General features: G+C 39.1%; 1 protein-coding gene across 1 annotated transcript; it reads left to right on the top strand.

Moving 5' to 3' along the window:
- The first annotated feature begins 16,872 nt into the window (after nt 1–16,872).
- Nucleotides 16,873–17,583, top strand: LOC149219890 (uncharacterized). Its single transcript, XM_089386946.1, has one exon. The coding sequence runs from the start codon at nt 16,873–16,875 to the stop codon at nt 17,581–17,583; it is 711 nt and encodes a 236-aa protein (XP_089243072.1).
- The last annotated feature ends 8,037 nt before the right edge of the window (nt 17,584–25,620 follow it).

Below are 25,620 nucleotides of genomic sequence, written 5' to 3'. Positions count from 1 at the left end.
AATTCATTTAAGTATGCATATCCAATAGGAGGAGTTCTGATGGCTTCAGAGCCTGGTTGTACAAACAGCTGGTTGATTTTGATGATCTGGTCATTTGACAACTTAGTCCCCTTCTTTATCAAGTTCTGCATGTAGAGGGGGGTCAATGGTTTTGCAGTGTGGAAATGCAGCATCTCATTTATGCTCTCTGGGGTGATATGGAACAGAATTGAGCCTGTGGGGCTGAGGACAGCTCTTTGGCATGGATCATAGCACTCCTGGCATCTGTGGATCAATTCTGGCATAGGATTTACCTGGGGGAGGTTGTAGACGGGCAAGTTTGAGTCCCAAATGCCTAGGATATCAGCTCCACTAAGGTGCTGGGTTTTCAACTCATTTAGCATCTGAATATTATATTTGGAGCCTAATGGAAAATAGTCTAACATTTGCTAATCCATATCTCCCAGAGCTTTCTATTCTAACTCCCTATGAGGGGTATTGAGAGGCTTGATGTTCAGTGCAATTGGAGTTTCCATGGTCTATTAAGCTTCTGACTTGCAGGTGAACTGGTTGAAGTAAGCAGAACAACACAGAGGTGATTACTTGCAATGAAAGTGTGAATTTCAGGGACCAGAGGGTGAAATGAGCATACAGCAATTGAAATACTGTTTGAATTATGAATAAGACCAATGTCTGGTCTCACTCTGTCTTTTGTGGCAGGTTTTTAATGGATTGACCAACTGTCTCACGATTGCGCGAGCAGTTTACAGTTTTTGATAAGAACTCGGGAAATCAAGGCTCAGCTGGTGGTTTTCGAGCTTGCAGTTGGAAATAGAGGCTTTGCAGAGGGAATTTGCCGGTAAAATGATGAGTTTTAGTGTCCTTTGAGCCTTCTAAGTAATTTACAGACAATTCAGGCGTATGGAGGATAAATGATGAGAAATACCTGGTAAACAGCGAGCAGTGGTCGTAAATGTGGGCAGAATTGGTGCTCTGGAGGTCTCCAGGTCGATTCCAGCGGGGTGGCGCAGTTTTGGACGTAAAAGACCATGCAGCGGAAACAATAGCGAATGAGCGAAAAAGTATGCAAAACGTGATTTTTGGCCAAAATATGGACCTTTTGGCAATTTGGCGCCTTTTCTCGGATGACGTCAGCATGACGTCATGGGGTGGGGTCAAGCTCGGATGACATCAGCATGACATCATTGGGTGAGGTGGCGAGCTACTATTGGTCCACGGGGATGATGCGGTGGCAGACACGGTGGCACAGAGGCGGACAAAAGTACTGATGCGATGACGGCGTGGTTCTGACGTGGGTCTGACGTGGGACCAGCAAACCGGGCGGTAAGTGCCATAGCGATTACGGTTAAGTGCCATAGCGGTTACAGTTTCTCAGAGCGCTTATGATACTGCCCTAGTTTTGTCAGAGGCCGCTCCGAGAGCCTTGAGAGGGTGACGCGTGGCCGAGGATTGACGTAACCCTTCGTCATTTTCTCGGGCGCTAATTGTCGGGCGTGGGGACCGCTCCGATATCAATGAGGGCCGTCGGATCACATGGGTCCGATCCGACGGTGGACGGGAGGGCGATGTGATCGGTGGATACGGAAGCGGGCGGAGGAATAAACAAATATTTCTTTTGGGACACGTGCTCAGCGGGAAAGATTCAGATATGGTATTTTTTCAATGTTTTTCAATATATTTCGAAAAATCAAATATATGCGCCAGCTTTGGTTAAGCGGCGAAAGTGGGTTTTTTGGGTTTTTTCATAATTTCAAAGGGGTTATGGGTAGGAAGGGGCTTTTATAGGGTTTTTCTTTGCAAATGACGGTTTAATGAGTGGAATGACTTGAAATAAGGGAGAGAGATGAGGTATAGGTTCATCAAAGTGACCAGATGTCATTTTGATTCCTTTTTAGAGAACATATGGCTATAATGCCAAGGGGAGGGATATTTATACAAAATTTGGGGTTTATACACCATGGTGTTAATACTAGTAGGGGAAAGGTAATATAGGGGATTTACATAGTAAAGTTAGAGTTAATATGGGGGGAAATGTGAATGGGGGGGAAGTCACTAAGTTTATTTGAAACTTACTTAGTTTAGGGAGTAGATCAAAATGAAAAGAATTTTAGACAAGAAATGTGGCTTCTAAAAAGATTAAGAACCATCATGAAACCATAATCTCTTCCATGAATCTCAGCTGATGAGGGAGTGTTAGTAATGAAATAGAGAGGGGAAGAAGGGAGGTTAGACATGCTTCTTGCTTGCTGCAACTTGATGAAGAATGACACCTTCTCAATTCACTGATTTTGCTTTGGTAAACAGAGTTAGCACACATGCAACTTATAAAAATTGACCTTTCTGCAACCCCAACTACCTACCCATCTATTTGCCTAGCATTTTTATTTCTTCTTGGAGGGTGCACTTGGACTTGCAGACCCTTACTTGCCTTTTCTTTTCTTTGGCTTTTCTTTTGTTTTTTCTATCTACTTCTACCCTTATTTCTTCCAAGGTCCCAGATTAAGCTGTTGGGAGCCTCTCTTTTTTTTTCTCTACCTAAACTACTTGTCTGCCAAGATTAAACAGTTTGGACAGACTCCTTTCTCTATTCTACAACTGAAAATTTAAAACATGACATGATCCAGATTAGACTGTTGGACCATCCATCAAAATTTGAGCCCATACCCAGCTATAAGCACAGATTGGATTCTCTTGGAAATATGTGATCTTTGAATCATCAAAGCAGAGCATATTTGGACTTTTCATTGCCAATCATGAAATATGAAACCTATTGGTATAGGTAGCTAACAGATTGAAGTATTTTTAATTATTATTTAGTCATAAAAATGTTTGTTAATTTATTTTATTATTTTGTTGATTCTTTAAGTGTTGGTTGTATCAGTAGAACAATTGTTAGATGATATTGTAGTAGGAAGCTTTGGCATTGACTTAGAGAAATATCTATCTGCAACTAAGGGACCTCTAATTGAGGTACTTGTTTTATTGTTATTACTATTATTTTATGTCATTCCTGCTCATAAATCTACGTGGCTTCGATAAGTTGTAATTAAATATTACAAGCTTTTTATCATTTTCTATAAGTTTAATGTACATTAAGTCTCAGTGATATAGTTTGATCTTGCTTATGGATATTTCTAATACACTAAAGATTTTTATCCCATAAATTCTCTATTGGAAGTTTCTAATCATTAATATGGAATTTTGAAATATTATATAGTTTTCATACATGATGCTAAAATTAGATTGATTGATTGGAATCTACTTATGAAAAACCCTAATATCCATAAGGTTTGGTTTAATTTTCTTAGTGGTTTAGTATGCTTCTCACCTAGACACTTGGCAATGTTGAAATTCGTCAAATGTGCTTCAAAAATGTCATCTAAGAGGATACTGGAAGTATTTACATCTTTGTGAGTAATGTGTGGGTTACACATATGATGCAAATATTGTAGACCTTATGCAGCTCCAAGAGAAATCCTTAGACGAGTGCTCCAATCTGGCTTATTTGAAGATCCATGTAAGATGTACCAAAAACTTCCATTAACCATGTATTCATAGAACAACGAGTTTCCATGTGGAGAAAGAGCATATTCTTGCAAATTGACCACATTCCTATGATTAATGCCTCAAAGGCCCTTCAAGATCCCTTTTCCTCCACAACATCGGCTCAAGTGGGCTTTTAGATGTATTCTTCAAGCTCCAAGTCACCAGCTAAGTGATCACACTAATCCTACAAATACCATTCTTCCATTTTCTTCTTTCATCAAGAAACACTTTATGTCTTCCCCCATGGGTGGACATATGGGCCTCCAAATGAGACAACTCAACCTCAATGCCACACTGTAGTGGGTCTCCTCCACCAATGGTGGAAGAAAAATGTTGATTAGGATCCTTAATATTCTTTCAAATGTGGACATACAGGTTATCGCTACACCTTGTTTTGTATTTCAAGTAAATTTTAAGTTCATCCCGTAGGTAAGCCTAGTCAAATTTGGCCTTTATAGGTCATCTCAAATCTACATATTTAAATTTTTAGGTCAGCCTCATCCAAGTATTTTAGATTGGCTCACCCAAAATTCATTTTTCAAATGTTACACAGATATACATATGTCTCATTCTTATGTATTTATCCAGGATCATTTATGTTCTGCAATGCAATTCTTTTTCTGAGGTTGCATATCAGAATATTTAGCACATGTTGCATATCTAATTGGTCACTAACTTGTTATGGTATTTATTTTGTTCCCTTTGGGAATAAAATTGATTCACTCCACATTGACTTGGTGGCCCATATGCTTCACTTCTAATTTTTCTTGCATAACCTTTGAATATCATCACCTATCATGTCCAAAGGCTCATATAAAGTCACAAGGATGCACATCTAAGTTGGGGAGATTTTCCCTCAACCATATCCTATAAATACCAAAGAATCTTAACTTTATTGAAAGGTCAAGGCAAGAAATACTTCTCAAATTTGGGGATGTTAACAAACACAACCTACCTAATGAATTCTTTTTCCTCATCTCGAGTGACATCACAATCTCTTGAAGCAAAGATTCTTTGCAAGTGGGTTGGATTTTTTTTTACTTATAATGTAACCATCTATTTGAACTCCACAAAAATCTTCAAGAAACATGAATTTTTCATAATCTTACTTTCATTCTAAGTACTCAAAATACATTTTGGTGGCATCATTTCCCTATTTACCACAATTAACTTTGGTTTTGTTTTGGTTCCTTTATCTCTATATTCTTCAAATGTTTTAAATTGATGCCACAAGGTTCCAACTTGATTTTTCTTTAAAAATTATAAGGATCAGTTTCCATTTTCTTTCTAACTTGGTTGAGATTAACACTAAGATGTTCTTGATTATATTTACATCTTTGAGAAATATTTCTGCTCCATCCTTTGACAAACAAAATAACCTTTGGAAAATTTTCTTTCCCTCCATGAACTAATTGTTGGTAGATGAGTAAAATTATTATGACTTTTTTCACTTGAAGAGAGTGTGGAGAGTTAAAGGCATGTGGCTATTGTAATCAAGATTGTTTGGCATGAGGAGACATGACTTGAATTTGCTTTCCACCAGGAATTAAGAGAATAGCAAGCCTAGAGCTTTTTTGGTGATTTTTCTCTCCCATGAATTTATAGATGTGGGTGAAAATTGCATTTGAAGTTATTTTTAGCATAAAATAACCATGTTTGTTCTCTTATGGGACAATGAAAATCAGTGGCTTTTGTGTATTCATTGATTTGAGTATTATAAACTTGAAGTTTGTAGTATTGAGAAGCAAATAATAAGGAATAGGTTTTTTTTGCAATAAGAAACATTCAAGATGTGTATATGTTATGCTTCAAATAGAAAATGATTCGGATTACAACTTTTTGTCCAAGGCACCATTATGTGTGCAGATATGGAAGTTGGTGTGGTGTATGTGTTGGATTTTAAGTTATGGGGGAACTTTTCAGGGAAGAAAATGGGGAAGTAACCACATAGTTGTTTTGTTATTAAATGATAGTGGCAGCGATAGCATTAATTTGGGGTATCCATAGGGGCAATATTTATTGAGATGGCATATTAATAATCCATACAACACCATATGAGAATTTCAACCACAACAATTAGAATACAAAACCACCAAACATGTTATGTTTATGGAAGGTGAAAAAGGAGTCCAAGGTTTAATTTACAAATTGAAAATGGTGACAATAACATGGATCATATACCATGGAAAACAAGTGTAGGAAACAAAGCACTATAGTTCTGAATTATATGTGGAGTGCAATCTCATCGTGTATTAGTAACCCACATATTGAAACAATATAGTACCATTACAAGAGATGAAATATGATTTCATCCACAAACTTATCATATTTATTAGAAATTCAGATGAAAATGCCCAAGTTTATGTGTGCTTGAATATAAGAGTGCAATCCCTTCAGACATATGCCAATAGTGTAGCATTGATTCATTTAAGAAAATACCATTCATCAAATATTAATCCATTTTATGAAGTATTGTAATTAATTCATTGTATTACTTAGAAATGTATATTTTCAATTGTTCCCAACAAGAAATGAATGAATCATAAACTTAACACCATTTGTTCCAACCAAACTATCTTTGAGATCCAAATCCACAATATTTCTAGCTAAGAAGAATCCCTTGTGGCTTTAAAAGTCACATCTACCTTAATAACTCTCCCAAGAGTATTCCATATTTCCTTAAAAGTCTCGTTGGACATGAACTCAAGAGGGATACTTGGCTACTTTACCAAAATTGAAATTGATTCTAGCCTTTCAATTCACAAGTCCAACAATGTAGTCCATCTCTTCAATTTTAAAAAAGTATTATTCCATTTGTAGTGTAGAGATAGTATTACATATTCCATATGACATATATTTTTAGGTTTCCATTGGATTGGGTGTTGGTTCACATAATTTTGATGAGCTCCTTACATGTTATTTCTTATTAGCATTTTCCATTGAAAAGGGTGCATCTTGGTTAGAGCTCTATGGAGATTCAAAGGTTGTGATCAATTGGTTGAATGGAATTGTTTTGTAACCATATCACAAAATAGAAGAAAAAATAGATCAACGACTTCAAAATAAGCCTCTTCAAGGAGGCAACCTCCTTTCACATCACATAAATGAACAATTCTTAGATGATTCAAATGACAAGACCTCCTTGGTATATATAGGAGTATAAGGGGTCACAATATAATCAGAGCCTACATAACAATAATAATGTAAGGGAACAACAATAAAAATATGGGGGCTACACGGGCACAACACTAGCAATAAGGGGGCTACACTAATAATAACAACTAGGGGTATACACCAATATTATAGGGACCTAACATTCCCCTCTCCTTCAAAGAAAGTGTTGTCCTCAACGCTTGAGTAGTTCTAGATGCTTCTGCATAAAATTATCATCCTCCCATGTTAAATATTCAACGGGTAAGTTCTTCCACTTAATGAGATACTCTGAAATTGATCAATTCAGTAGCTTTCGAGTTCTTTTTTCTCTAACTACTTCAGGCTCCAATGTGATTTTTCCTTCCTCTTCAAGTTCCGGATATATTGTTTGAACTTGGTACTTGTCACTAATAACCCTGTTTAAGCATGAAACGTGGAAAACTGGGTGTACTCAGGAAGATGGAGGAAGCTCCAATTTTTATGCCATAGTACCAATGTTTTGTAACACCTTGTAAGGACCATAGTACTTGGGTGATAATTTATTATCCTTCTTAGCCTGCTTGAGGGACATTTGTTTGTATGGTTGTAGCCATAAAAATACCCAGTCACCTATGTCAAAACTTCTTTCATTGCGATGTTGATATTGTTGTTGTTTCATTTGATTTTCTGCCAAAGTGAGGTTATCCTTTAAGAGTTGGAGAAATTATTTTTGATACTCGATGTGAACTTCCACTGCTTTAACCTTAGAATTTTCTCTTAAATATGATATGATGGATGATGGATGATATCCATAAAGTGTCATAAATGGAGTCATATTTGTTGCAGTATAGAAGGAAGTGTTATATCACCATTCAATCAGAGGTAACCAATTGACCCATTATATTTGTTTATCAGATACAAAGCAACGAATATATCCTTCCAAACATTTATTCACTATCTCAGTTTTCAAAACAAGAATAATGTAAGGGCACAATAATAACAATATGGGGCCTACATGGGCACAACAATAACAATAAGGGGGCTACACTAGTATTATTGGGACCTAACAGGAATTCAGTCATGTAGGAATTATATTTTATGTCCCTGTTGGGTGTGATTTTTTACCTATTTTCTACACATTCTTTCCCCTGTTTTGACTTTATATCCTCCAAGTCTATGCCCTTATATGACCAAACTCTCTGTTTTCTTACCTTTTTAATCAATTTTACTGTCATGTTACTTTGTTGTATTTTATCGAATAATACGAGGCTTTATTCCTTTTTGTAGCTAACTGGGAGAGAATTGAAGGAGTATTTTGGGAAGTTCATCTTTTGTGAATGAAGCTATGAGGCAGACAGGCAACAAGGATTAACTGCAGGAAAGGGTAGAATGGTTTGTTGTTATACGCTGAGTGTTGCTACAGACCGCTGTTATATACTAGGTGCTGTTATAGGTTGATTTTGTTACAGGTTACTGCTATTACAGATTATTGTTACACATTGAATGTTGTTACACCTCACGTGGATCCGCTGTCATCAACAGTGTTGTCATTAGTTATGTTGCGTCACCCCGAACCACCATTTGCTCCATATTGTTGCACCGAAGCTGGAAATGTGGGTACTATTCCACATAACAGTTGTCGACAATAGGATTGTTAATTTTTGAAGCAACAAGACTCAATCAGTTACAACCGATGTATATTTATTTATTAATAAGTTGTAACTTCTTTATTTTTTTTAGCATGAGAAACGAGAGATTCTCATGACTGATCTACTTTCTAATTTTCAGGTTGTAATAATTATAAAAGACTCGACTTTTTATGTATTAGCAGATGACATATAGAAGAGTACCGTTACTCTGTTTCTGTAATCCTAAACTTATTCAATATCAATTGGCACGGTGATGTTGTTACTTTCCAATTGATTTGTTAATCACTTTTTGTGTTCTTCCTGCGCCCTGCTGAGGAGGAAGGGCCCTCCTCTTTGGAAGGGATTGCAGTGATTAGGTAGTGTACATTTCAGTTTAGTTCATTGATTTATGGTTTCTCGTTGTTGTTGTACAAATCGTGGATTGCATTCACTATTGTTTCTATTTATCTTATGTTGTTACACAGAGTTAATCAACAGAGTAATAGTAACCAGCTAGAATAGATGTTAGTTCTTGTGTGGCGTGCCTTTACTTCAATAGCTGTGAGTTGTGATTTAATTTTGTAGAGTGTTTTTTGTATCTACACACATGGTTTGATTCAACAATTTAGATCAGCGACATATTTTACAGTTTTTCTACATTTTCTTATGCTTGGCTGGAGTGTATCGGCACAGACAGTGTGAACTCCATTGAAACAGCAAGATCTACCCTGGGTTGACAATTAATGTTGTAGTATGAGTCAATTAAGGTTGATTAAAACAACACTACATTTTGTCGCCGTTGCCGGGATGGAAAGTTGACGATACAGTCAGCCAAGTTGTTTGCTTGACATAAAAGTGCTCCTAGTCCATAGTTGTTGGGTAGTAAGATGAGAGGTAAGAACCTGCACATCGCTCTGACATACCTAGGTGGGCTCACCATTGTGATGATTAGGACACTTAGGACATTTTGATGCTTTGATTAGCATGTCTTCAGCTCTTCAGTCACTAGGTGGTAAGACGAGAGGTAAGAACCTGTGCATCGCTCTAACATACCTGGGCGGGCTCACCACTATTGAAGATTGAGGCACTTAGAGTGTGATTTAATACACATAGGGTCCATGTGTGCATTTGTAGGACTTATAGAGACATTGAAATCACCCCCAATCTAATAAGTCACAGGAATGACGGGTCGTAAAAAGGAAATGAAGGGTGAAGATTTGGGAAGGAAGACATTTATCCAAGAATTAATCTCCAAGGCGGAAAAAGAACAGTCCAACTCTCAAAGGAATGCAAGGAAAATAGGGCCGCAGAAGGTTATTACTCCCATAGCAAAAGCAAAAACCTCCAATCCCTCCATCTCGGGACCGTATCATTCTAAGGCTAGCACTCATACCCCCAAGATCAAGGATTTGATTTATGAGCAAGAAGGGGAAGTTAGTAGCCAGAATTTGAGGACCGAGGGTCAAGGGGAAACCGAGGGGGAACATCAGACACCTGAGGCAAAAAAGCACATGTTGATTTATCAATATCCGGATACAGGTAGTGCGGTGAAACAGCTAACCCCAGTGGTATCTGAGGCATTAATCACGTCTGTAAGGCCATCACAAACACAACTCGAAGAACGTCTACTACAGGAAGGGTTAGAAGAATTCATCATGGGAGACAACAATGATAACAATTCTAAACAGACACCACTACCACCACGTTTGAGTTCCTAGTCAGGAATATCGGAGGTGAAGCTCCTATGAAAAACATTCCTCTATCATCCTTACCATCCTTTCAAGGGATGACTGTGGAAGATCCAAATACATTTCTGTTTGAGTTTGATGTCCTATGTAGAAGTTATGATTATACAACAGATGCTCAGAAGCTAAAGCTATTTCCTGCTACCTTAAAAGGAGCAGCCTTGAGATGGTTCATGGGATTACGTCCCGCTTCCATTTCAACGTGGAATGCTATGAAGGAGACGTTCTTGTCAAATTACCAGGACTATTGTAGGACCAAGGACTTAAGGGAAGAGATATTTAGAATGACACAGAAGGAGAAAGAAATCTTGGAAGATTATGTGGAATGGTTCCACTACAATCTACAGAGGTCTAAACACAGTGATTTAGACCCGGAAATATTGAAGACCATATTCATCATAGGAATGAGGGATGACTTCCTTGACACCCTAAACCTATTAGGAAAATGGGATATATCACAAGAGCCATTCACTGAAATTATAAAGCTCTACCTACGATGCTCCCGAGGATCATCTAAAGGAAGAAGTACAATTCGGGATGCCTTTGTTCGCATACAAAAATCTGTAGGCGGAGGAGTAACTAGAGCGGAGATCGGAATTTTTTTTTTAATTTCAAGACCGATATCCTCAGTACTCTCTCGGCCCAGATAACAACAGCACAGATCAAAAAGACACAAGCAGAAGCTGATACACCCCTGGTCATGTTCTGTCCGACTTGTTGGAAGAAACATCCTCACAGGGAATGCGAATTGAATAGCATCAGCCTATGTAACATCTGCGAGCTGGAGCATTCAACAGAGAAGTGTCTAAAGCTTCCTAGACTAAAGGCAATACTCAGAGAATCAAGTGAAGAGGTGCAGTCCTCTTACTTCATCGCACCAAGGAGGCCATGGAAACCATGACCTCCAGGTATGTCTCAAGACTTTTCCTCTTTCAATTCATGGAACAATGCATATAATAACCAACCATATCCATGGCAATATTCTGCCCCTCCTTCAACTCAATTCCCTTCACCCTAGAACCAATGGTCTCCATCTCCTCCTGTTCAATATCCTCAATCCCAACCATACCCTTGGAACCAGAACTGGAGAGGAAATGCCTAGAATTCAGCTCTGCCTGCACCACCCATGCAGCAACAGCTGCAGTTACCTCCTTTCCAAGCTCCTGCTCCTCCACCACCTGTGCGACCCCAACTACCTGTGCAACCTAACCCAAACCCAAACAATAAAGCAACTTAGGGCATAGAGGCTCCTACAACCTTCCAGACCTACTTTATTACCCCCGTGGAACTTAATGAAATACAGTTGCGATCGGGCACAGTAATTAACCCCAGTCACTCCCCTATCATTACAAAGGAGGATTGTGAACCATCCAGAGGAGAAGCTGGAGGCTCTGAGGTGGCTACTGCACCTACAACAGCTGATACAAAGGAATTTGTTACATCTATAATAGCCGACCCGTGAAGAACTGTTACATCTGTAACAACTAATTCGGGGAAGGCTGATACACATGTAATAGCATATTCAACTGTTGTCACATATGACCCCCCGTACCCTTAGAGATTGGCTGAACCTAGGATGACTTCATAGCCTAAATCTGATTTCCTTAGGGAGTTGCAAAATTTTTATGTATGAATTCCCTTGTTGCAATCCCTTAAAGAAGTACCCATTTATGCCAAGACAGTGAGAGATGTGTGCATCAAGAAGCCTGGGAGGAAGCCTAAATACCCTTCAACCATACATGTGATGGGAAAGTTATCCAAATTAATGTCTACTCAGCCTCTCCTTACTAAGTACCATGATCCAGGAAATACCATAGTCACCATCTACATTAATGATCAACCCATAGCCAATGCATTGATTGATCTTGGGGCTTCCATTAATGTAATGAAAACAGATCTCTTTATTGCTCTCGGGCTACAAGGACTCAAACACACTCCTACTGTGCTGGAATTGGCAGACAAGTCCCGTGTTAAACCTGAGGGGATGTTAGAAGATATAGTGATTACGATAGATGCCTGGAGATACCCCATTGATTTCCTTATTATACATCCCAAATCCAATTTGGGGGGGCATCCTTTGATCTTAGGGAGACCTTGGCTGGCCACTGTAGACGCATTCATAGGCTGCAAGACGGGATCCATGGTGATCTTAGATGGCCAGGCAACCCAGAACCTTAATCTTTATCCCCCAAAACCAAAAGTGGATGTGTACAACCCTTGGTGGGATGAGTTTGAGCCCGAGTCAGATCTTTCCCTACCACTCCTCACTCTGGGGAAAGCCCAGTATTTCAAAGATGAGACAGAAGATGATGTTATTAATGGTTTTATTAGTAATTCACTTTCTGTTGCTTCTGTTAAAAATGAAAATGAGGAGGAAGAGGTGGAAGATATAGATTTTGAACAAATGAGAACTACTCCAAATACTGCTAGCAGCCCAATTGAGATTGAATCTGGAAATTTTTTTAATATTAATCCCAATTTGACTGCTGAATAGAATCAATGACTGTTACAGCTATTACAGAAGTATAAAAAGGCATTTGCATGGGATTATACAAACATGAAAGTGATCCACCCTAACCTATGCACTCATCGTATTTATTTGAAGGATGGATACACACCAGTCAGATAGCCACAGCGCCGCATGAACCCTGCACTAAAGGAAGTGGTGAAAGAAGAACTACAGAAACTCTTGAGTGCTAGTTTTATTTATCCAATATATGACAGTCAGTGGGTGTCACCGCTTGTCATCGTTCCTAAAAAGAATGGCAAGTGGAGAGTCTATGTTGATTATAGAGAACTCAACAAAGCCACTTAGAAGGACCATTTTCCATTACCATTTATATAACAGGTCCTTGATACTCTCTCCGGAAAGAAGTACTTTTCATTTTTGGATGGATTCAGTGGTTACAATCAGATACAGATTTCCCCAGAAGACCGATCTCTGTAATATCATACAAGTGGAAATATGTTCAGATTACACAAAGTTTTAGCTCACAAGCCAACCAGCTCTCAGTACAATCGAACAATACAACTCACCGACTGAATAGACACAAGATATGCCTTCACTCAGCCCTCCAAGCCTCCTATTTCCTTGCGCAGTTTTCCTTGGGGTCCAATGCTACCACCTGTGTGAATTTGCCTCATCACACACTCATCAAACCCAAAAGTAACTGCACAATGTCCAAGGAATGAATTCCTTCTGCATGTAAGAGATATCCTCCATGGAATATTCCTACAACTGATAGTACATTGTCCTATCATCTAATCTCAACTGGGTCTCTGTCTGAACTGACATGCATGAGTTATTTATGAGAGAATATTCAGTTATCTAAAGTGCAACAGTTACATGCATGCATGCATTAACTAACTGAACTCACAATTAGTTCAACAAACTATTTGAACTAATCTAACTGGACTTAACTTAGTTAACTGAGCTAACTAATTACAACTCAAAGTACAACTCATCCTGATCTCCTTTAATCAAGGGATAACTTCCTCAATCAATGGAGAAACTGTTGCATGTCTTCACATAGACTTCATGTTTGATTTTCTACAACTAATTAACTCAAGATGAATTAATTAATTATTTTACAAACAACTGCTAAGATCAAATTCGAATTTTAGTTTAGGGACTAACTAAAATTGGAATGTATCCCGAAATGCTATTTATAGCAGTGCTAATTTTAGCACTTCTATTTTTAGCATTTCTTGTTGCTATTTTCAACACTCCCTCTCAACAAGAAAGGGATTATCAGTAACCCCAATCCTGTCTCTGTGGAACTCGAACTTGCATTTTGACAATGCCTTAGTCAAAATATCTGCATCTTGTTCCTCGGTCGAAACATACAGCAACAACATGATCCTCTTGACCACACAGTCTTGAAGATGGTGATACCGGATATCAATGTGCTTGGACCTGTCATGAAAAACTAGATTCCTAGAGAGTTTGATACAACTCTGATTATCGTAATAGATCACAGTTGGATCTGTCCTCTGACCAAACAATCCCACTAGAATCTTCCACATCCAAATGGCCTCGCATGCTGCCTGACTGGCAACCATGTATTCAGCCTCTGCTGAGCTAAGTGCAACTGACCTTTGTTTCTTGCTGTACCAGGAAATTGTCGTTGAACCAAGGTTGAAGATTCCTCCACAAGTGCTCTTCCGGTCTGATGGACTCCCTGCCCAATCTGCATCTGTGAAGCCCTGAAGCTTCACTCCCTCTGTCCATTTGTACCACAATACATACTGAGATGTGTCTCTGAGGTATCTCAGCACATGCTTCGTTGCCTTCCAAAACAGCTTGGTAGGCTGAACCATAACTTGACTCATCTAGTTCACCGCAAAGCATAAGTTTGGTCATGTGTTCAATAGATACATAAGTGAACCCTCAAGTTGCCGATAAAGAGTATTAGCTACTACCTCACTTGAAGTAGCATCCTCCTTCCTTGAGTTCCCAGTTAGAGGAGTCTGCATGGGATTGCACTTCTCCATGTGAAAGCGCCTGAGTATCTCATTGGCATACTTGCCTTGAGACACAAATAATTCCCCATATTTCTACCACACTTCCATGCCTAGAAAGTAGTGCATAAGACCCATGTCATTCATCTCGAACTCTCTTGCAAGGTCCTCCTTGCAAGACTTCATCCACTGATCATCACCTGTCAAAATCAGATCATCCACATAAAGAATAATGATCAATGGCTTACCTTCTACCATGATGTGGTAAGGGTTCGCATCTGCTTCACCCTTGGTGAAGCCCAACCCGGTGAAATAGCTGTCGATCCTGGTGTACCAAGCACGAGGTGCTTGCTTCAGCCCGTACAAAGCCCTCTTGAGTCGGCACACATGCGACTCACGATCGAAGGTCTCAAAACCTTTCGGCTGCTCAATGTACACCTCTTCCTCAATCTTCCCATTGAGGAACGTTGTCTTCACATCCATCTAATGGATCTTCCAACCCATCTGAGCTGATAGTGCCAACATCGATCTGATAGATGAGTACCTTGCTACAGGAGCAAAGGTCTCATCGTAGTCGATCCCCTCGACCTGTGAGAAACCTTGGGCAACAAACCTTGCCTTATGTTTCTCAACACTGCCATCAGCTGCCTGCTTTACCTTGTAAAGCCATCTGGAACTAACCACTGACTTGTCCTGAGGTCTTGGGACAACATCCCACACACTATTCCGAATGATAGAGTCGTACTCCTCTACCATGGCATCAACCCAGACTGGTTGCTGCACTGCCTCCTCGAATGAAGAAGGTTCGGACTCTACACACTCCCCAACTAGGGCCATGTAACCAGTGTACCGCTCGGGTGACCTCCTCTGTCTGCGCTGAGAAGATGGTTGTCCCACATTCTCTCGCACATCCATCATCAACCTGTCAGCTTCCCTTGAGCATTTCTGCCCATCTCTAGAAGACTCAGCATGAGTGGATGTCTCCACTCTCGGATCCTCTGCATGCGGCTACTCCGCATCAATCTGAGGCTCCTCCTCCTTAGGAACTGAAATTTCCTCCTTTGCATGCAACTTGAGCTCCCTCTCAAGTGATACTCGCATGGCTTTCTACTCATTGAACTTCAGATCTCTGTGTACCACTGTCCTTTGACTGGTAGGTAGGAACACTCGATAGTTGTGGGGTGTATCAGTGTACCCCACAAGTATCCCCAACTCAGCTGTTGGATCTAGCTTCTTCCGGGCATCTTTGGTCACATGGCAATAAACCGATGATCCAAAGATCCTGAAGTGACTCACATCTGGTCGCTTCTCGGAAAAGGCCTCCATAGGTGTCTTCATTCCCAGTATACGGTGCAGGCTTCTGTTCTGCAAGTATACTGTTGTATTGCATGCCTCAGCCCACAAATGAAGTGGTAGGCTTTGGTCATGCAACATCGCTCAAGTTGCTCCCACAATCAATCTATTCTTCCTTTCGGCCACCCCATTTTGCTGTGGGTTATGGGGTGTCGTCAACTCCCGTTTAATTCCTTCTGCAGCGCAAAAGTCCTTAAACCGTTGGGAGACATACTTTCCACCATTGTCGCTACGCAGGGCTTTTATTTTATTTCTAGATTCTTTCTCTCCCAAGGCTTTAAACTCACAAAACCTCAAGAAGGTCTGATCCTTCTTTTGCATAAAGTAGATCCAGCATCTACGAGAAAAATCATCAACAAAAATAACATAGTACCTTTGTTTAGCGGTAGAGGCTGTAGAGAATGGTCCACAAACATCTGAGTGAACTCGCTCCAGGATTGCTCCAGCTCTACTGTCTCGATCCTGAAAGGAAGATTTCGCATACTTACCCAAGGTACAACCTTTGCATGTATCTGTATGCTCCAGTTTTCCCTTGGGAAGTCCAGTAGAAATCTGTTGCATGATCTTCAAGGCCCCATGGTGCAAGTGGCCCAATCTTCTATGCCATAGCTCGCCAACATCTTGGCTTTGCACCACCTCTGCTTTGGAACTCAGTGCAGCATAATCATCTACCTCTAGCTTGTAGATATTCTTAACTCGAATCCAAATCCTCTAAAAAATAAAATGTGGGTTTTTCTTAGAACAGGGTCAATTATAAAACCCAGAAACGATTTGCTCCAATTCATAACCGATTGGGAGATATGCAGGGTTCTATGGAGCCTTATTTGGCAAACTGCGTGAGAAAAAATGGCTTTTAATGGAGAGACAATTGCGGCCATTCAGTTTTCTCTTGCAAACAATCTACCAAGAATCTGTTCTCCCTGATCTATCGATCCAACTGTGCCCCAAAATCTGCATGCTAAAATTGCTAAAATCGCTTAAATTGTGGCTGTCGGTTAGATGGATTAATGCCACTGGTGAACTTGTGCCACAAGCTGAGGAGGATAGAGATTCCTGATGAACAAAATGGCGTCCAGTATGTCCAACCAGAACAACGAGAGGAAGGATCCCTCTCTAGCAGGCCCAGCATTTTCATCATCGGTTCCCCCAGTGTTGGCAAGCGTGCCATCCTCACGAGGTTGGTTTCTTTGGACGCAGAAGACAATAGTTTCTCATCATCTGAGATTACATGCCATGGTTGGACTATCGACACAAAGTATTATACAACTGATGTTTGTGTTTGGATGGCACATCTTTGTAAAAAAAAAAAAATTCAGAGCATGCTCATTCACTATCTAAACATTGTGATGGTATTTGATCTGAGCAATCCATCATCATTTGAGGTTCTTCAAGACTGGGTTTCTGAAGTCGACTTGTATAAGTTTGAGATTTTGTTATGCATTGGGAACAAGGCAGATCTTCTACCTAGTCACCCTGCTCATGCAGAGTACCGAAGAAAATTGCAGAAGTATGGAGAATCCTCCAGTGATCCTCACCCAGAGTTTTGGAATTATGGTATTGATCGCAATGAAGGTTGTGGCTTGTTGAATGATGATGAAGAGACTTCGCAGGAGATACAGAGGTCTTGTCTTGAATGGTGCAATCAAAATAACATTGAATATATTGAAGCATGCACAATCAATGATGGCTTTGATGTGCCCGTATCCATCGGTCCATAGATTTAAATCAAGAGGCCAGAACTAGAGAATGTGAAAAAAAAAAAAAAAATTGCAAAATCAAACAATCATATGTGCATTAATAATGCCATTGATTTATTTCAATATGCTGTGAATTTAGTTTGAATAGAAAATTAAATTGTTGCAGCAGATCGATATTGGAATCTTGCAAATTTCTTATAATTGATAGAATGCGCAGCTCAATTTTCCAGCGAGAGTATTTTTATTTGAAATAAATCGATAGATTTTCTGATCTTCCTGATCGCACGAAGCGCAACAAGAGAGCATACTAATCTCTTGATTTGTTTTTATTTATGCAGGTTAGCGTGGATGAAGTGGCTCTAAATTTATTTATGAGAAATGTGGATGATTTATTTTATTATTTTTATCTTTTGAAAACAAAACTAAAGGAAAACTCTATGAGATCTCATTTTATTTTTTATTTATTTTTAATCTATTCTACCTTTAACTTGAAAGTTTTTTTTATTTCCTAGGTAAAAGAATGCTTCCAGTGAAGCCACCTACGGACTAAGAATTCGAAAATGCTCACATCAAGATTTAAAATTTTTACCTTATGCTTTGCGAACATGTGAGTAACCTGTCTTTTTCTTGGAGTTGGCGCAAGGTTCTTTTGAAACCAATCTTCAATATTGTTCTTGCTTTCCAAGAAGTACCTGTTTGACATCTTCAAATTCTCATCCGTAGATGAATTAGTAAGAAATGGGGGGTTTAAAAAGACTGAATTTGAAACTAAGTAAGTACGAAAAAAATAAATAAATAAAAATGCTCAAACTTGAACTCCGTTATGAAGATCCTGCTGTCACCAGGTTTCACAAGTTTAGTTCATCAAAGTAAATTGCAATAAAAATAACTTCCTAAGTCTATCTCTAAATCATCCTCCCCGGAAACGGTGCCAAAATGTTTGGTCTAAAATGCGGATGCAAATTAGAGTTTCATTTACTATCAACCCGAGTAAGTAAACTTCAAGGATCATCCAATATATATGGACTTAGAGACAAACTAAACTAATCTAGGTGAAGAAATGCCAAAGCTCCCTTACAGGAGGTCTTTCATTGGGATTTCCAACACCTATTTAGTCATTTAATCAAAATGAAATCTAAAGACATTATGACAAGTGTATAAATATTTTAGCTCCCTTACAGGAGACTGTCCATTAATATTTCTAACATCTTAATCAATTAACTAAGAAATGAAGGCATTTAAACATAATTCAAATTGATTACAGGAAATATTAAAGCTCTCTTACAAGAGACTATTCATTTATATTTCCAGCATCAAGATATTTAAACTAATGAAATTAAAAACATAAATGAAAGAAATCTTACTATACCAAAACAAGTATGCAAGTGAGGCAATGGGGGCCCTCCATAGCTCCACAAGCACGCTTAGAAAGAAGTCAAATGTAGAAGAAAATCCAATCCACTTTATTTATCCTCAATTGCAAATTGCAATTACAAGCTCCAAGTTCTACATTCCAAGAGGTCCTAAGCTCTACATTACAATGATTCTAAAATCTAAAATTACAAATGAAGGACTAAGTTTCTAAATTCTAAAAGTTAAGATTACAAATGAAGGAGATAACACTCCTATTTATACAACAAGATGGGATAACAAACTCATAATGATGATCCACTATTCCCTCTTCAAATCCACATATCTCTCAACCAATGGTGACACATAACCCTATCCTCCATGATCTTCTCCATGAGGTCCATGATCTTATCCATGAAGTCCATGATCTCCTCAAATTCGAATTTGAACATAGAGTGCCACATAAAGATGCCTTGGAAGCTTCCTTTGTACCTACACATGTCAACAAACTCATTCTAATTGTTAGGTATAAGTATAAGCATATTATTTTCTAAAGTTTAACCATAAATCCACTTAAAAATGTTAAGAATTAATAAACTTTGGAAAAGCATAGTTATAACCCAATGATGAGGTAAATGTAATGATGTGGAGGTGGAATGGAGGTGACATGAAGGTAATATGGAAGTAATGTGAAGGTATTGGTGAATAATGGAGTGAGAATAGGGACTATTTTGAGGCCCAACAAAGGGATAATTTCCTCAATCAATGGAAAAATTGTTGCATGTCTTCACATAGATTTCACGTTTGATTTAATACAACTAATTAACTCAAGATGAATTAATTAATTATTTTACAAATAGCTGCTGAATTTTAATCCTCAATTTTAGTTTAGGACTAACTAAAATTGGAATGTATCCCGAAATGCTATTTATAGTAGTGCTAATTTTAGCACTTCTATTTTTAACATTTCTTGTTGCTATTTTCAACAGAAGGTTGTCCAGCAAGAGGCCGGGTGCGTTGGTCCTAAAACTGGCTCAGATGATGCAATTCAAGGCAAAAACTATGGGGAATGAGAGAGTCATGCATAGGTATTTGTGCAATGGTGATGTAAAGGGGGAATAGGGTGTGAATGATCCCATTAGGACTGATTGATTAGATGTGACAAAATAGCCTATAACAGGGTCCATGCATGGGGGATAAGGTTTCATAAAGGGTCCTCTTATGAAAGTAACGGGTTCTCCATTTATTTCTCCTCCTCCCTTCATCTTTTAGTTTATTTTATGTTATTCGTTTACTAATGTTTATTGTTGTTTTGTTGTCGTAGGTTTAATGGACAAAGAAGAAAAAAATGACATCTTACAGGGTTATGTTTCGTGTGAAAATATGATTCATGTTTGTAGCCTAAGAAATTCCTTCGCATTTTTGTAAGGAGATCCAAGTTCAAATCATACCACTTTATATCTCTTAGTTTTCTATTAACTTCAAATGTTGATATTTATCTTAGATTTCCATTGAGTCACTTTTTTGCATTAGGCTAGTTTTAGTTCACATCTTCACTTTTAATGACATATTTTTTTGAGAATGTATCTCAAATAGAGTTTTTTTTTTCCTTTTTTAAGTGACCAGGATTCAAATCCCAAAATTTCCTTACCATTTTTAATTTCTATTTTCATTTCTTACCATTTTTTTTCCTTCTTGATTTTAATTTGCACTTGGTTAGGCTAGTTTTTGTCAAACCTATAATTTTAATGATTATATTTTCATGCGATTGCAACTTAAGTAAATCTTGTGCATTTTGACAAGTGATCTAAGTTCAAATCCCAACATTTCCTTACCATTTTTCATTTCTATGTTATTTATTTATTTATTTTTTATTCAGTAAATTTCAACTTATAAATAGTTGGCATTACACGTGGTGCTAAATCCAACACAAAACTTCACTCTAAATCTAACATTAAACTCAACTCTAAATATGAAAATAACTTTAATAATAACTTCTAGGTGTAACATCCCTCTAGGACATTAACCTAATATAAACCACACAACCTTCAAGATAGTGACTAGTTATCATATCCTTGAACATACTTATTATGGTGCCATCTACTCGAGTGATCTTATGTACATTATTTTGGATTTTTTTTAGCTTGAGTTTGTTTGTGAAAATTTATGGATTTTTCGTGTCAACTTTGAGCCATAGGTTGCACGATTTCAATGTCCAATGCTATTCTTTATTTTGTTGGGCTTTGAAAACTCAATAAAGGATTCTTGTTCCTAAGATAACAATATTATATTTATTGTTTCCCCTTCCCTTTGAACACGAATGAGTTCCAATTATTTTCCAATTATCTTCTAAGACTTTGGTCAAAGAGTAGAGATGTTTTGTCCATTCTTTCAAACCCCTCTTAACTGCTTTAATATTTTGTTCATAGAGAAAGGATGGAGAACCTAGCCCCATAATGGACCAAGACCATTGAATAATATCCCAAGCTTCTTGATGCTCAAACTGCAGGGGGTTGAATTAAACAACAAGGGTCAATTTTTTTTTTTCTAGTTCTAGTTGTAACAAGATGTATTTATGGTTTCAGACCACTATAGAGGAATGCTTATGGAGGTAATTTGCACTGTTGAAAATAGCAACAAGAAATGCTAAAAATAGCATTGCTATAGATAACATTTCAGGATATATTCCAATTTTAATTTGTCCTTGAATTAAAATTCGAATTTAGTCTCACTAGCTGTTTGAAAAATAATTAATCAATTCATCTTGAGTTAATTAGTTGGAGAAATTCAAACATGAAGTCTTTGTGAAGTCATGCAACAGTTATCCCTTTGATTGAGGAAGTTATCCCTTAATTAAGGAGATAAGGATGAGTTGTATTTGAGTTGTAATTAGTTAGCTCAGTTAATTGAGTTAAGTCCAGTTAAATTAGTTCCAAACAGTTGGAGGAACTAATTGTGAGTTCACTCAGTTAATGCATGCATGCATGCAACTAGTGTTATCTAGATAACTGAATATTCTCTCATAAATAACTCATGCATGTCAATTCAGACAAAGACCTAGTTGAGATTAAAGGCAAGGACAGTGTACTATCAGTTGCAAGAATATTCCCATGAGGAAATCTCTTGCATGCAGAAGGAATTCATTCCTTGAGGATTGTGCAGTTTCTACAGAGGTCAGAGCAGTGTGTGAGGTGAGAATCACACAGGTTACAGCTGGAGGACCCAGGGAAAACTGCGCAAGGAAATAGGAGGCTTGGAGGACAGAGGAGAAGGCATATGTGTTGTCTATTATGTCTATGAGCAGCAGTGAGGGATTGTACTGAGAGCTGGATAGCTTGAGAGCTAAAGCTTTGTGTAATCCTGAGATATTTCCACTTGTATGATAATACAGATAGCGGGGTTTTTAGCTGAGGCTTTCCCATAGTGTTCTTCTGTGTTTCATGTGTGATTGTTTCTTCTTCTCTGTTATATGTGTTCTGGTTGATATTGCTCAAAATCGATTAAGCTTCCGCAAGTTTGATTGTAGAAGTAGATTAAGTATTTTGCTTTAGTACATTGCATAATCAGTTTAATCTACATTGAGAATTTCTACATGGTATCAGAGAAATGGTGATGAGAGTTGTGAACAACATATTGAGAAGTTCGAAGTTTGAAGTTCTAAATTGCAGGTACAAAATCGATTTCTTATCACATCTCAAAGTTCCCCAATGGTGTTCAATGGCTTGAGACACGAGTATGCCCTGGATGGCAACTCGAATTACATAGCATAGAAGGATCGCATGGAAGTGGTATTTAAAGACAATGGTTTGAAGGAATTCATTGATCAAGAAGTCCCCAAGCCAGCAACAGCTAATGCCCAAGAATTGGCGGAATGGAAGAAGTGTGTGGTGAGAGAGAGGAGGATTCTTCTGGAGGGAGTTTGAGACCATATTGTCTCGAGTCTCCATGGGAAGGAGACTCTGTTTTCAATGTGGAAGACATTGAAGGACCTATATTAGAACAACAATGACCAGAGGAAGCTGGTGCTCAACGACAAGCTTCGTAAAATCAAGTTTGAAAAGGGCGACACGATTTCTACATATCTGAACAAGCTCACCACCTGTAGAGATGAGCTTGGAAGTGTAGGAATCATGACATCCGATGATGATATGGTGAGTCTTGCTCTCCTCGGTCTTCCTAAGAGCTGGCATAGCTACCAGGACTCAGTGAATGGAAGAGAGAAATTGTCAGATTGGGAATGACTGTGTTTGGATCTTATGCATGAGGAGATCAGGAGGAGCACCAGAGATGGTTCTTCATCTAAGCATGATGATGAAGAAAATCTAGCCTTAGCCAATAAGGCGAGGAAAGGGAAAGGGAAGGCTTCCCATTCCAAATCGAGTTATTCCCATGGAGGGAAGAAGATTGACAAATCTAAAGTGAGATGCTTTAATTGTCATGAGGTGGGCCATTATGCAACTAATTTTCCATTGAAGAAATCCAAGAAGGGATCCTCGAAAGGATCAGAAGGTGAGGCACTGGCCTCATAGTTCAAATTGGATTTTACCCTCATCGCATGCATGGTTTCATCGATGGTGGGTTGTGTTTGGTACCTAGACAGTCGAGCCTCATTCCACATGACCAACGATAAGAGTTTATTCAGTACCTTGGAGGAGAAAGACCTCAATATGCGCATAGATATGGGTGATCATGGAAAGTACCGTGTTTCAGGTGAAGGTACAGTTGTGTTTCAGAGGGAGCATGGAGCTCCTCTCACCTTGACTAATGTAAAGTATGTACCTGGACTAAAGAAAAACTTGGTATCGGTCACGATGTTGGAAGACAAAGGCTATGATGTAGTCTTCGGTAAAGGAAAGGCATTCCTGAGACACAGCCATGGGTTAGACCAAGAGGATTGGGATTCGAGTGAAGAATCTCTACAAGCTGGAGGTAGATGACTATGCTGCATTGAGTTCCAAAGAACAATTGGTGTAAAGCCAAGATATTGGCGAGTTATGGCATAGAAGGTTGGGCTACTTGCATCATGGGGCCTTGAAGGTAATGCAACAGATATCTATCGAACTTCCCAAAGGTAAACTTAAGCAAGTGGACACATGCGAAGGTTGTACCTTGGGTAAGTATGCAAAATCTTCCTTTCATGATCGAGACAGTCGAGCTGAAGCAATCTTGGAGCGAGTTCATACAGATGTATGTGGACCATTCTCGATAGCCTCCACTGCAAAACAAAGGTATTATGTGATTTTCATTGATGATTTTTCTCGTAAATGCTGGATCTATTTCATGCAAAAGAAGGATCAAACCTTCTCAAAGTTTTGTGAGTTCAAAGCTTTGGTTGAGAAAGAATCAAGGAAGAAGATCAGGGCCTTGAGAAGCGACAATGGTGGAGAGTATGTCTCTCAAGAGTTTAAGGACTTCTGTGCAGTGGAAGGAATTAAATGGGAGTTGATGGCACCTCATAACCCACAGTAGAATGGGGTGGCCGAGAGGAAGAACAAAATGATTGTGGGGGCAGCTCGGGCAATGCTGCATGACCAAGGCCTACCACTTCATTTGTGGGCTGAGGCATGCAACACAGCGGTCTATTTGCAGAATAGAAGCCCGCATCGCATACTTGGGATGAAGACACCAGAGGAAGCTTTCTCCGGGAAGAGACCAGATGTGGGTCACTTCAGGATCTTTGGCTCATCGGTTTATTGCCATGTGACCAAGGATGCCCGGAAGAAACTTGAGCCGACAGTAGAGTTGGGGATACTTGTGGGGTACACTGATACACCCCACAACTATCGAGTGTATTTTCCTACTAGTCGGAGGACAGTGGTATGCAGAGATCTAAAGTTTGACGAGCATAAGGCCATGTGAGTTTCCCTTGAGAGGGAGCTCCAACTACAGGATGTGGAGAAACTTTTGGTTCCTAAGGAGGAGGAGCTTCAGACTGATGCGAAGCAGCCGCATGCAGAGGTTCCAAGAGTGGAGACATCCACTCAAGCAGAGTCTTCCAGAGATGGGCGGAAGCGCACGAGAGAAGCTGACAGATTGTTGTCGAATGCGAGAGAGAATGTGGTAGAACCATCTTCTCAGCGTAGTCAGAGGAGGTCACCTGATAGGTACACTGGATACATGGCCCTTGTTGGGGAATGTATTGAGACTAAGCCATATTCCTTTGAGGAAGAAGTGCAGCAGCCGATTTTGGTTGATGTTATGGTGGATGAGTATAACTCCATAGTTCGGAACAATGTTTGGGATGTGGTTCCAAGACCGAAGAACAAGTCAGTTGTGAGTTCCCGTTGGCTTTACAAGGTAAAGCAAGTTGATGATGGTAGTGTTGAGAAACATAAGGAAAGGTTTGTTGCCCGTGGTTTCTCACAGGTCGAGGGGATTGAATATGATGAGATTTTCACTCCTGTAGCAAGGTACTCATCTATCAGATCGATGTTGGCACTATCAACACAAATGGGTTGGAAGATCCATCAGATGGATGTGAAGACTTCATTCCTCAATGGCAAGATTGAGGAAGAGGTGTACATAGAGCAGCCAGAAGGTTTTGAGACCTTCGATCGTGAGTCGCATGTGTGCCGACTCAAGAGAGCTTTGTATGGGCTGAAGCAAGCACCTCGTGCTTGGTACACCAGGATCGACAACTACTTCATCGGGTTAGGCTTCACAAAGAGTGAAGCGGATGTGAACTTGTACCACATCATGGTGGAAGGT

This window comes from Pinus tabuliformis, chromosome Q, assembly GCF_031772625.1.
Source record: "Pinus tabuliformis cultivar Carrire ecotype Pingquan chromosome Q, CPIR1, whole genome shotgun sequence".
NCBI classification, from domain to species: domain Eukaryota; kingdom Viridiplantae; phylum Streptophyta; class Pinopsida; order Pinales; family Pinaceae; genus Pinus; species Pinus tabuliformis.
This window is presented reverse-complemented; position numbering and strand designations above follow the sequence as displayed.